The 13,284-nt window shown below is 37.4% G+C and overlaps 1 protein-coding gene across 1 annotated transcript in view; it reads right to left on the bottom strand.

The window, feature by feature from the left end:
* Positions 1-13,284, bottom strand: part of PHACTR2 (phosphatase and actin regulator 2) — a 135,806-nt gene that overhangs the window by 93,025 nt on the left and 29,497 nt on the right. Inside the window, exon 2 of the mRNA XM_049789389.1 lies at positions 6,083-6,250. Within this exon, the coding sequence (XP_049645346.1) occupies positions 6,083-6,250 (168 nt within the window). The remainder of the gene's footprint in view (positions 1-6,082; positions 6,251-13,284) is intronic.

The following is a 13,284-nucleotide window of genomic DNA, read 5'->3' as shown; positions in this document are numbered from 1 at the left end:
GGATGCAAAGCAACCAAAGGCTTTGCAAACAAAAGAATATATCTGATAAAAGGTAAGGAAGAGTCAAAGAAGTCCAGATTTAAATGTCAAGATGCCAAAGAAAAGTTAGGTCTATCATAAAAGAATAGCAGGGTTGGGGAAGAGATCTGTTTAGAAGGTATTTGTACACCGTACTTTTCTAATCCCTCTCCTCTCACTTTCTGTACTCATTCATAGAAATTATCAACACATCTAGAATGAAAGATCTATGAGAATAAAATTTTCTTGCTTATTCCCTGACAAATACACAGCTGCAAAACCAGTGCTTGGCATGTTCTAGGTGCTTCTGGAAAGCATTTGCCTGCACATTGATTTAACATCAATGTTCGGCAGTGCTTCTCATCAGCACTTAGGGAAACATGCTTGGTCTTTGCTAGCCAATATGAGAGGCTTGGCAACTGATGAGAAGCAGTCCTTGAGCACTGCCAGGTGTGACCCCAAAAGGACAACAAAACCATGGTCATAAAATCTGGAGGTGGAGCACAGACACAACTTTCCTGAGTGAACAAAATGGGTTTCAGATGAAGGAGACTCTCAATGAGCTTCATAACAAACTAGGTGTGACTATCCACTCCCCACCATCACAAGGACATCTATGGGCATGGTGACATTCACTGCTGTGGCATTACCAAAACAGCATTGACTCCTGTCTCCTGCTAAATAAGAATTCTTAGACAGGAAATGTAGATGGCGCAATTATGGTATTAATCATCAAGCAGTGGAACACAGTAAGATTCATGTCCGGGTGTATATAAGTCGGAAACTAAATAATGGGGAAAAATATGACATTTCTGGGAAGAAATACATCTTCCTTTATATCCCAAGACAGTGTGGCCAAGATAGCACAAGACCTTGATCATGGCCAAACAGTTATATTTCACAGTTTGAATAATTTATTAAAGGTGAAAATACCTTTCTCTTGGTTATTTCCAACTACATCAGTTTTTCGTCAAGTGTGACATCTTTACGCAATGTGCAAAAGACATCTGAGACACAGTTTGCACCTCTTGGTTTTAAACTTTACCAATACATTCCATAAACCTCAGCCTAAATTAAATGTAAGTCTCAATATAAACATTTATACATGATTATAAAGAACATATGACAAAGAATTTCCCCTTCATCTTTAACCTCATAATGTTCAACCTCATAGAATATTCATATCTTCTCCTGAAATTCATGTAAAACATCAATAAGAATAAAAATTTTACATAAATAATGCAGTGCATACAGCAGGTATATACATTAAAATTAATGAAATACTATTTTGGCTTATTTTACATACAGCAGGTATATACATTAAAATTAATGAAATACTATTTTGGCTTATTTTACTCAAACAATGTTGAGGTTCCCCAAAAAAGGCAAGGTATTTGATAACATTTGGGGGTTTATAATGTAGAAGTCTGTAAAAACTAGAGGTTAGGCATGACTGGACAGAACTTTCCTTGGGACCAATAAGGAAAACCCTACCCTAGACTGTAGCCCAGGACTCTTATTAAAACAAAAACAAAAACAAAAACAAAAACACTTCTTATTACAGAGGCCCAACTTGGACAACAGAGACTAAGTAGAGCCCTTAGATCCATAATATCCCATACTTCGGCTTAGGGACTGAATGAAAACAGGGAACATCTGTTACAGAAGACTGAACACAACAACAATGATGGAACAGAACCTCTAGAGCCATAAAGACTCTAACCTAGACCCTGTCTTAGGACCTGCGCAAATACCGAGACTGCTAGCCACGGTGGCCTCATTTTCTCACCCAGAACTGAGAGGAAAGTTTCCTGGCACCACATAAAAAGCCCTTGGGATGAGGTAATGAATATCTATGGATCCAGGGGTTGATTCCATGATGGTATGTTTCAAGGATGGAGAAGCCCTGAATCTCTGAGGCCACGGGAATTCCCATTCTCCCCCAATGTTTACTGTGCCTATGCAAAAAAAAAAAGTGGAGGGAGTGCCAAACCCTGCCACCCCAGCACCCCTTCTTTTTCTTGTTTTGTTTTGATTTGTTAGTTTTCCTTTTTTCTTTTTTTTAAATTTTTTATTTTAATTATGTGAACAATGATGAAAAGAAAGAGGACAAGGTAAAGTTACAGTGGAAGGACAATCACCCAAAAACGGAGTTCTCAGAAGAAATCCCCTGCTGACACCCCAATTTTAAACTTACAATCAAAGAACGATAAAGCAGAACCCATGTACAATTACTTTGTCCCCCAAGACCCCAGATTGCAGTACATTATAAATTTTCCTAGAGGTACACAAAGCAATCTAAAGCTATAACATTTATTTAACTCCTTAACCTTGAAGACATAGTATTGATTTGTTAGTTTTTGACTTTTTTTTCCTTCTCTTTTTTCTTCCACTTTTCTCTTCCCTTTTCATTCCTGTGATTATTATTTGGTGATTTTTTTTTCTTTTCTTATTAACAGGGTGCATTTTTTTTTTTTGGTAGTTGCTACCAAATTTTTTCTTCCTTTTTTTCTTATCCTCTTTATCTTAAAGGACAACAGAATAGATAATCTACAACAAGCTGTAAAGTACAACACTAGTACTCTGGGGGGAAAAGGAAGGAGATATGGGATGCATGCTGGGAACGGGGGTGGAGGGAGGACAACACTGGTGGTGGCAATGCCCCTCATTCATTGTCACTATGTACCATAAATAATTCTGTGAAGAAAAAAATAAAATAAATAAAACTAGAGGTTAGGTTAGAGCCTCCATGTAAGACTTCCTAGAGCTAAACTTATATAAACATTATGAGTTTGAAAAGGAAACAAAATATTAAAAAAAAGTTTCTCCTGCATAACAGAAGATAAGCTAAAAGAACACTTGAAACTCTACAAAATGGTTTCCTTTAATATTTTGAGCTGGATGGTAGGTGTATTGCGGCTTTTCTGTGGCTAAAGTCATTTATAAAAAGGTGGTGAGGAAGAGGATGGGGAGATTCTTTGACCCTGTGTGCTTTACATGAAGGAAGAAGTTGGCAGGCCAAATTCAGATAAAAGGCATAAGCACAACTGCTGCAACTTCCATCCCTTCTCACGACTAGCTTCATCTCACTGTCCAGAGTCCTTCTCCCTCTTTGGACATTCATAGAATGGGAAGAGCCAGAATCTCCACATGCTGAGGGAACTGAATGATGGGCTTCCGCAAGGTTGAGTGTGGTTCCACTCACGAAAGAGGAACAGGGACGAACAAGAGGTCCAGCCTGAGGGTGGAAGGAGGTAAGTCTGACAACAGAACATGAAACTGAAAACAGTGTAGGATTCATCTCACTCAAGTTCCGAACTTTTTAGATGAGGTGACTGATGTCTCCTGGCTGATCTAACTGGCTCAAGGTCACTGAGCACCGTGGCAGCCAGGTTAGTGTCAGTCCTCAGGCCGCCTTACTAGGCCCATCACTTCCCAAGAAGTGGAAGAACACGAGATTCATGAACAAAGAGAATTCAATAATCACGCTGCTATTTTCTCCCCTATGTCCTTTCTATGTTCTCTTCTTTTTCTTTTTTTTTTTTTTTTTTTTTTTGGTTTTTGGGCCACACCCGGCATTGCTCAGGGGTTACTCCTGGCTATCTGCTCAGAAATAGCTCCTGGCAGGCACGGGGGACCATATGGGACACCGGAATTCGAACCAACCACCTTTGGTCCTGGATCGGCTGCTTGCAAGGCAAACACCGCTGTGCTATCTCTCCGGGCCCTCTCTTCTTTTTCTATTATGAAAATGTTTCGGGCCCGGAGAGATAGCACAGCGGCGTTTGCCTTGCAAGCAGCCGATCCAGGACCAAAGGTGGTTGGTTCGAATCCCGGTGTCCCGTATGGTCCCCCGTGCCTGCCAGGATCTATTTCTGAGCAGACAGCCAGGAGTAACCCCCTGAGCACCACCAGGTGTGGCCCAAAAACCAAAAAAAAAAAAAAAAAGAAAGGTTAAAAAAAAAAAAAAGAAAAAGAAAATGTTTCAGTAACTCAAAGCAGAGAAATGACAGTAAGAAACTTATATATCCATAGTGACATCAGCTTATATAAACTAGATAAGCTTATGCAACTTATACCAAATCAAAAGCAATATGTTATCAATAACTACCATTCCTCTGGAATTATTTTTATTTGTTTTTGTTTGTTTTGGGGTCACACCTAGCAGTGCGCAGGGGTTGCTCCTGGCTCTGCACTAGGAAATCACTCCAGGCAGGCACAGGGACTATATGGGATGCCGGGAATTGAATTGGGGTTTGTCCTGTGTTGGCCACGTGAAAGGCAACTGCCCTAATGCTGTGCTATCGCTTTGGCCCCTGGAATTATTTTTAAATAAATCCCATAAATTTTATCATTAATTTTTTTAAATGTGAAATATTCTGGAGCAGAAGGATACTAAAATGGGAAGGAAGCTTGCATCACAAGTAGCCGACCTGGTGTCAGTCCAATTCCTGGAACCCATATAGTCTTTGAGCACTTTCAGGTGTGATCCCTGAGTACAGAGTCTGTCGTAAGACCTGAGCACCTCAGGGTATACGTACCTTCCTACCACCACCCCCCAAATTTATTTTTCTTGTGGCACTGGTAAAATAGTTAAGAAACTGAACCTGAGTTGATTCCTGAGTTAGGTATCTAATGACAAATAGGTGGAAAGGCACGGATAATGAATGTGTAGAATAAATACACAATGGAATACTACGTAGCTGTACGAATAATAAAAATCATGCAATTTGGTACAATTTGAGTGAAATAAATTAAGTGAAGGAAGTTAGAAGAAGGACATATATATCTATGGTAGATATAAAATAACAAGATGAGTTAATGCAAGGAATAAAAGGGGGAATAACTAGATTACTTTTGAGCCTAGATTATAGATCACAGAAGTAAGGTAGAGAAGGAAAGAAATTGAGAAAGGAGATAACAGGGCTAATAGATAAGAGCCTCCAAAGAATCAGAGTTATGGAGGTGAGGTCTGTGTATATATCTAGGTACAGCATAAACAACACTCAAACTACAACATTCAAACTAAAAAATGTGCCATCAAAGAAGAAGGCTGGGAGCTGCGAGTGAACCGGGGACACTTGTGGAGGACAACTCACAGTGATGTTGGGGCCAGGTATGCCTGAGGTTCTATTATGAACAACTCTGTAAATCATGGTGCTTTCATTAAAGATTGTAAGCGAAATATTCGAAGAAATCCTAAACTGCATATGTGCCCAAGAGCTTTTCTTTCATTGCCATTTATATCAAACCCAACAAACAAATTAGTTAGAAACGAATGCTAAAAATTTGAATGAACAAACAGGATTGTGTTACTTAATCCAAGTGAATAAAAAGGTAAGTGGATGTATTTGGCAGGTGAGAATTCTACCACTGAACCACAAATATATTGAATATGTGTATTTGATGTATGCACACGGGTAAATGAATAAATAGCATTTCTGCCACTATTCTTCCATGATCTTTCTATTCCTGCCTACCCATAAGCTTTTATAGTTATTTATTTTTAATTTTTGTGGGACCACACGGACAGTGATGAGGGACCTGGGAGGGGTTGGGTGGCTGATACCATGTGGTGCCAGGGATTAAACCCAGGCTCTTGCACATGCAGGGCATGTACTCCACCACTAAAACCCTATCCCCATTTCCACTACACATCACAGTTTTAGATGAATGTGCAAGAATAAAAAAAAGAACTACAATAGCTATAAAAAGAAATCACATCAGAATTCCAAATTTTTTCACTCTCAAATGAAATCATTCAATTTCAAATATGATTTACTTTTTTCTGGAAAAAATTACCTGCAAAACACAATTTTGTATCCGTTGAGCATCACAGACCACACCCTGTGATGCTCAGGGATTACTCCTGGCTATGCGCTCAGAAACTGCTCCTGGCTTGGGGGACCATATGGGACGCCGGGGCATCAAACCTTGGTCTGTTCTAGGTCAGACGTGTGCAAGGCAAACACCTTACTGCTGCGCCACTGCTTCTGCCCCAATTTTGTACCCTTTATAAAGTATTAATAAGGGATCACTTCTACACAGATTATAATATTCATACCTGCAGAAGTTTCTCTGAATTTGTCACTGGTCTTCTTTTTCCTCCATTTCCAAGGCTTAAAGATTTTACCAATGGAAGACAGTTTCCCCTTTCTCTTGAAGGGTGGTGTTTGGGATCCCGCTGCAGGGCCATCGGAGTTGGCTATAGAAGCTTTGTCCAGTCCATCAACTGTATAAAGAAAAATTAAGTCAGAGAAAAGCTATAATAAAAGTTTGTAAACATATTTTCTATCTCTTCCCACACTGTTAAAAGCATACCACTCTAATTGGAATTTCACATACAGTTTATCTTGCCCCATTTCCAGCCAAAGTACTCCCCTGATATCTATCAGCAAATCAATCCATCAGAAATGATAGTCCCCTTAGGTAATGATTTTTGGGAAATAGAAAGGCAAGGGACTTACATAATAGGTAAGGCCAGACAAGTGAAGGCTTGCCAGGCACAGCTGAATTCATCTGCAGAAACTACATCAATATTTTGCACAGGAATAGAGTATTCTAAGTTTTCTTGAAATAGGATGTTCCTCTAGAGGATATTTTGGCATTCTTAGTAATAAATATTACAGTTATGATGTAGTCAGAACCATGGTTTTTCTTCACAAAATAAAATTTACTGCCAAGAAGCTAAATTCTAATTTTTACAACATTAAAACTTGTATCTTGCTGCTTTTATTGCAAAAATGTTAACCTTTAAATAAACTGATTAGGAACAAGAAAATGTAGATATTATCTATGACAGACTGTATCTTGATGTGCCTTAATCATCTTATTGATTAGACTACAGATCCTAAATCTTAAATTCCATTTGTGCTATATTCAATACAGAAGACAGCAATGACTACATTGCCTCAACTATCAACTTTTTATAGCAAAATCCTGAAAGCTGCCCAGAATAGATATCATTATCATGCAGTTAAAGAACACTTAACAAAATCAAACAGCAGACACTGATACATACAACAATATTAATGCATTCTAAAACCTTGTACCAAATAATGCTACTCAGAGGTGTCCATATTTATATGGAAGTTCTTATATGCAAAACGTACAAATGCTGCAAAATGTGGTCAAACTGATGTATGGCAAAAAGTGAAGAAAGCAAGAAACAAAAGATCTCATCAAATTGCATGATAAAGAAAAAAAAAAGGAAGAGCAAGCGAGAGAAGTAAAATGTCTGCCCCAGAGGCAGGCAGGGGAGAGGTAGAGAGAGAAACTGGGGACACTGGTGACAGGAAATATGCACTGGTGAAAAGTGCTGTATATTGTATGACTGAAACTCAGTCATAAACAATATTGTAACATGGTGCTTAAGAAATTGAAAACAAAATTTTTAATTTTAAAAATTAGCATGAAGTCTGTATTTTACTTTATGAATAATTTGTCCTTCAATATCCTGTATAAGTATTCAAGTCCAATGAATGATATACATGCAAAAGTATACTAATATCCATCAAAAATAAGTGGGAAGAGAGGTAGAAATAGCCAGAGGGACAAATATACAAAAACTTAAACTGTAGCAAACTATCAGGTATTGAATTGAGGATGTGGTAGTGCTTTACTCACTTTATTACTCTTTCATCTTCAAAACATCCATACAAAATATAGAAAAGATGAAAGCAAATACAACAAAAATAAAATGATGAGAATCTCTGCTCCCAATAAACGTAGAGTACACTTATTTTTCCCCTATTTTTTCCTGTTAAATAAAAATAAAAATCCCTAGATCAAAAGAGTCTGCAAGAAGGCTCTTCCTAATATGAAGAAACATATGTTCTTTCTTTACTACATATCTTTTTTTTTAATGAGAATGGACTTTTTTATTAGGAAAAAAAAAAGGTGACTCAAGCATCGGTGATGGTGACCTTTATTTACTACATATCTTTTTCTATCCTCTCACATTTCTATAAAGTAAAATCCTAACTAGTTTGATTCGCATAAAGAAAAATAAGACATAATAAACAGAAAGAAAATCAGCCTGGGACCCCAAGCCCCCCCCCCGGCCAAACAGCATGGAGATAAGAATCTTGGAGTCATATATACCAGAATGAAAAAGCCAGCAATTAATCTGAATTAACACCAATAAAGGCCACCTCCTTCAGCCAAAAGAGGAGGAAAAGGAGAGCCTTGTAGGACAGCATACTTGTAGACAATCCATTGCTCCATTCTGAGTCAAACAGTGTATACAAACTTGATCAGTTCATGCCACAGAAGCTGAGGGACACCCTTTAGCACCCACACTCCTGCCAGAGTAGAACCATTGAAGTCACAGGAGCCATGATCCTCAAGCTTTCCAGCTGTCAGGAAGCTACTTCTGTGCCAGTGAGACCCTATATAGGAAGGAAGTTCAAACTTCCCTTCCAGCCCAGCAATTACAAGGCATCTCTCCCACCTTCTTTCCCTTATATTGAGGTAATATCACATCACTTACTAGTGAGAACTAAACTGCCCCCATTCAGTGTGGGGGTCAATGAAGACCATGGAAGAATCTGAAAAGTTTTACTATATCCAATAGTAACAACTTCCCATTCTCTCTCTCTCTCTCTCTCTCTCTCTCTCTCTCTCTCTCTCTCTCTCTCTCTCTCTCTCTCTCTCTCTCTCTCTCTCTCTCGTCATACAACATCGAGATAAACAAAGGTTTCGATAAGGTTGAATAGCCAAATACCAAAAAATGTCTCCACTTCAATGCAAGTCACACAATATACCATGAAACTCTGGCTGAGTGTACAAATGACAATCAATAGTTGTCAACTCCTAAATCTGTATGAGATTGCCCTCCACACAAGTTTCAGTAGTTTCACTCTGCCCAAGGCTGAAGATGGATACAATTTTGGGTGGAAATGAAAGTTATACACCTGAGGATTCTTCTGTATAAGGTTCTGTTGTTACACAGTCAAGGAAAGTTGTACATACCAATATAAAGATAGGAACAGAATAGTTCGGTAGCTAAAGAAGAGCAGAAAGGAACCATTTTAGGGACTGAGGATATGGCTTATGTGGTAAGCATATGTCCTCAGTTTAATCCCAAGCACTGCATGACTCTTGAGCATTGCCAGGTATGAGATCTACTTCTTTTTTTTTTTTAAGTTAATTATAGGGTTGAAGTGATAGTACAATATATAAGTTGCTTGCCTTGGGCTGACCTGAGTTTGATTCCTAATAACCCTTCTGGAACCACAAGCACTACTAGGACCCTAAATGCAGAGCTAGAAGAAAGCCCTGAGCACTTCTGAGTATGGCCCCCAAACCAAAAAACAATTTGTTTATTTACTTCCCTCCCATTCTTACTCTGCTGCCTTCCTTTAATAAGGGGACATTCCAGAGGGAAGAGGAAGTGAACACAGAGCGCTTCTTCTTTAGAGAAGGGCTTTATTTGGGGAAATTGCTGTGAAATATGAAAAAAGTAGACTATTACAAGCATAGGCACTAAGGTTTCCATCTCAAATTCACTTCTGTAGCTAGCAAACACACATCTAGTTCTCATTTTCGCTCAACCCACATGTTCTGTTACCCAATGGTCTGTAAAAATTCTTTAATCTGAACCTTTGGCAAAAATCCATTTTTCTCCTGAAAATAAAAATAAAAATCAGAACTTAAATAATTCTACAAAAGATGGCAGAGAGATTGCATATAGTGATGGATGAAAACAGAAAGCTGTAAGGTGGGCTTGAGAGATAGCATGGAGGTAGAGTGTTTGCCTTGTATGCAGAAGGATGGCGATCTAAATCCCAGTATCCCATAAGGTTCCCCGAGCCTGCCAGGAGCAATTTCTGAGCGTAGAGCCAGGAGTCACCCCTGAGTGCTGCTGGATGTGACCCCCCCCCAAAAAAAAGCAAACAAACAAACAAAAAAAGAAAGCTGTAAGGTTAAATTCACTGATGCATAAAAAATTCCTGTTATTATTTTTCTTTAGTATACATGTACAGTTCTTATTTTTATCTCTACGCTAGAAAAAAGCAAAGGCCAGTACCAATGACCACAGATAGATAGACGGACAAACAGACAGACAGACACACACACACTTACTTTTCCTGATTAAATGGCTACACCTCTAATTTTATAATTATTGAGTTGTCACAGAAAGCCACACTTGCAATTAGGAATTAATTTAAGTCACCTTAAATCAAAATACCAAAGTGAACTATCTCTTGCTTCTGAGTAGTATGAATAGTATGTTAGCTTTCTTTTAGGACACTCCTAATGTCACTGATCATTTTTTTGACCATTAAAATTGATTTGGTACTTAAATTTTTTTCACAACTAGTGAATTTTTAAGATAAAAAGAAATTGCCAACCAAGTAAATGAAAATTCTAAGTTTCTAAACTGTCTTAGATGCTTTTTTTCATTCACTTTAATGCTACCAAGACTGACCTGATGTTTATAAGAATATTCTTTTTCATACCTCAGGAGAACATTAAGACTATTTTAAATATTACAGAATCTTAAAATATAGTCTTTAGTTATTTGAATTTACACTATCAATGATACAGCTTGGTCTATTTCCCATGCAACAAATCTACATCAGGTAAGATGAACTTTATTACATAATCTACTGCTAGGAATTCAGTGTTTTTATTTTTATAGTAATTTGTCATTTAGACAGTTTCAGTTAAATGTGACCAGGGAACCAAAAATTAATGAGACTAGGTAATTACCAAAAATAAATGAAAAGTTTACATAGGTTCCTCTTAAAAAGTGAATAACAGGGATTCTTTGAAAAAGTTAATCTATTTCATGTAAGATTTTTCAGTCCTTTTATAATATCTGATATATATGACATTTTATAAATTTTATTTCAAAATTTTATCTACATATTTCATTTGCTGAAAAACTGAGACATGCTATTTCTTCTCTCACAAAACTCATAGGTTTAAGAACATTTAGAAATGAACTTTATAGACCTGCAGGTACTAAATGATTCATGGAAGAACATTTAGAAATAAATTTTAAAAACCTACAGGTACTGAATGATTTCCAAAAATGGGCAGCCATTCTGTAAAATAAATAAATAAATAAATAAATAAATAAATAAATAAATAAATAAATAAATAAATAAATAAAAGGACAGCAAAGATGGTCTAAACTTTTCTTTGCAAACACTATATCCTTAAATATATGAATGTTAGTGGAAAATATACTTTTAAAGACAAATATTAACAGAAACAATAAAAGATACATCATATGAAGTAAATACTCTTTTTTTTTTGCTTTTTGGGCCACACCCGGTGATCCTCAGGGGTTACTCTTGGCTATGCACTCAGAAACAGCTCCTGGCTTGGGGGACCATATGGGACGCCAGGGGGTCAAACTGCGATCCGTCCTAGGTTAGCACATGCAAGGTAATGGAGTAAAAATACTTTGACATATTTTGTTGTACTGTAAATTGTTTATAGTATTATGCAGTGTTTGAATGTATCAAAGAATAAACTCAGAAACCTAGGACATTTAAACATTAGAAACAGAAAAGTAAATGAATATATAAACCTGTGTTTCTTTAAAATATGGTTTCTACATACTTTTTTTATGCCTTTGCAATTATGGTGCTTATATACTACTACCACTATATATTTTAAATTCCTAGTACAGATTTATTGCTTCCATTATCACTTTGTCCATCCCCCGCCTTGAAAGGCCACAGAACACATAGCAAAGTAACATTATAGCATTGCATAGGAGAGACTGAACTATTTCCTGCATTCCCTTAACTGAAACAATGATTTAGGATATGTGCTAAATTTCTGATATTATCATTATCATAGATGAGAACAAATACTGATGCCTAAGGACTCCTTGCCTTGAGTTGTCTAAGAGCAGTCAATCTTTACTCTCTTGATAATCCAAGTTAACATGGTTTTAGATCAACTCTTCCCTTTATGGAATCAGATCATTGATCAGTGGAAAGGAAGAAAAAGGAAACTGAGTCAACAACTCTAAAAATACTGCACGTACACGGGGATGGAAGGATAGAACATATAGAAGTAATGGACAGTAGTTGCTGCAAGCCCAGTTTCTCACCATTGGAAAGATTTTAGATAACCAAAGTGGAGATGCAAGAATGAACCACATGGCACTGGATTTAAGCTGAAGACATTAGAAAGAACACATTTGGGATAAAGGATCAATAGATAGATTGGGGGAAAAAAGTATGTATATGGTTCAGTGTTCATACATAGATTAGCTAATTCAGTTCATTCAGAGGGCATGAAGACAATGATTCCCCGAGGAGAGCACAAGTACCTCATCCACTAGTTTCTTATAACATTCTCCAATAAAAGCAATGTTATCCTTTTACAGAAATGTTGCTTCTGTGGTTAAGGAAAGGAAAACACTAGGCAAGTCTAGAACAACTGAGAGTGCTATGAAGGAAGAAAATGCTCAAAAACACAGCCAAACAGATCCCACAGGCATGAAAGAGTTCTAAAAGACTGCAAGAGGAACAAGGTGAACAACTGGATAAAGCAGCATTAAGGTATAATTCAAAATGTAAAACCAACATCTATGAATATATATATATATATAGATATATACTGACAAGTTAACTGAGAGAATAGACTGATCTGGACAGAAACATTACACATAATTTATGAACATACTCCCTATAAAATAACTAAAACTTAAGCCTCCACTCCTCCAACATTGGATCCACACAAGGGCTTCCTTCCCAAGGTGTGGATAATCAAGGGGTGACAATGGAGAATCCTGAAAAAATACTCCCTCCACCAAATGATTTTCAAGGACCTGTATCAGCAGTGATGTGTCAAGGCACCAAGGCCTCTATGTGATGAGAATCTGTCCTCATATCTTGCAATATTGTCATCTTAAGTGAAAAATAAAACACATTGGCCACTCAAATGATAGGTAGATGCATATAGGTATTTATTTGGCCTCAGTCCACAATTCCTGGCTCAGGCTCCCCAGAACTTAGGAATTTCTTAAGTTTTAAAAATTATAAAGCTGTCTCGTTATATTATTAATGATGTGATATTGGAAAGCACCTAGGGGTGGGAGATAGCTATTGGCAGAGCTAGCCATGTGCTAGCTGTTCCCCATCCTCCCCACACAATATAGCTAGTCTCTGGGGAAGGGAACAAGGGCAGAGATGGGGTTTAAAGAACAGTGGTCACTGAGTTCGTCAATTAGATCTGTGGAATAAAGCCTCAAAAATTTATCTAAAGGGAAGTGTTGTTGGATTGGACAAGATCCAG

Source organism: Suncus etruscus, chromosome 15 (assembly GCF_024139225.1).
Source record: "Suncus etruscus isolate mSunEtr1 chromosome 15, mSunEtr1.pri.cur, whole genome shotgun sequence".
NCBI classification, from domain to species: domain Eukaryota; kingdom Metazoa; phylum Chordata; class Mammalia; order Eulipotyphla; family Soricidae; genus Suncus; species Suncus etruscus.
The sequence above is the reverse complement of the archived record's forward strand: the minus strand, read 5'-3'. Positions and strand labels throughout refer to the sequence as shown.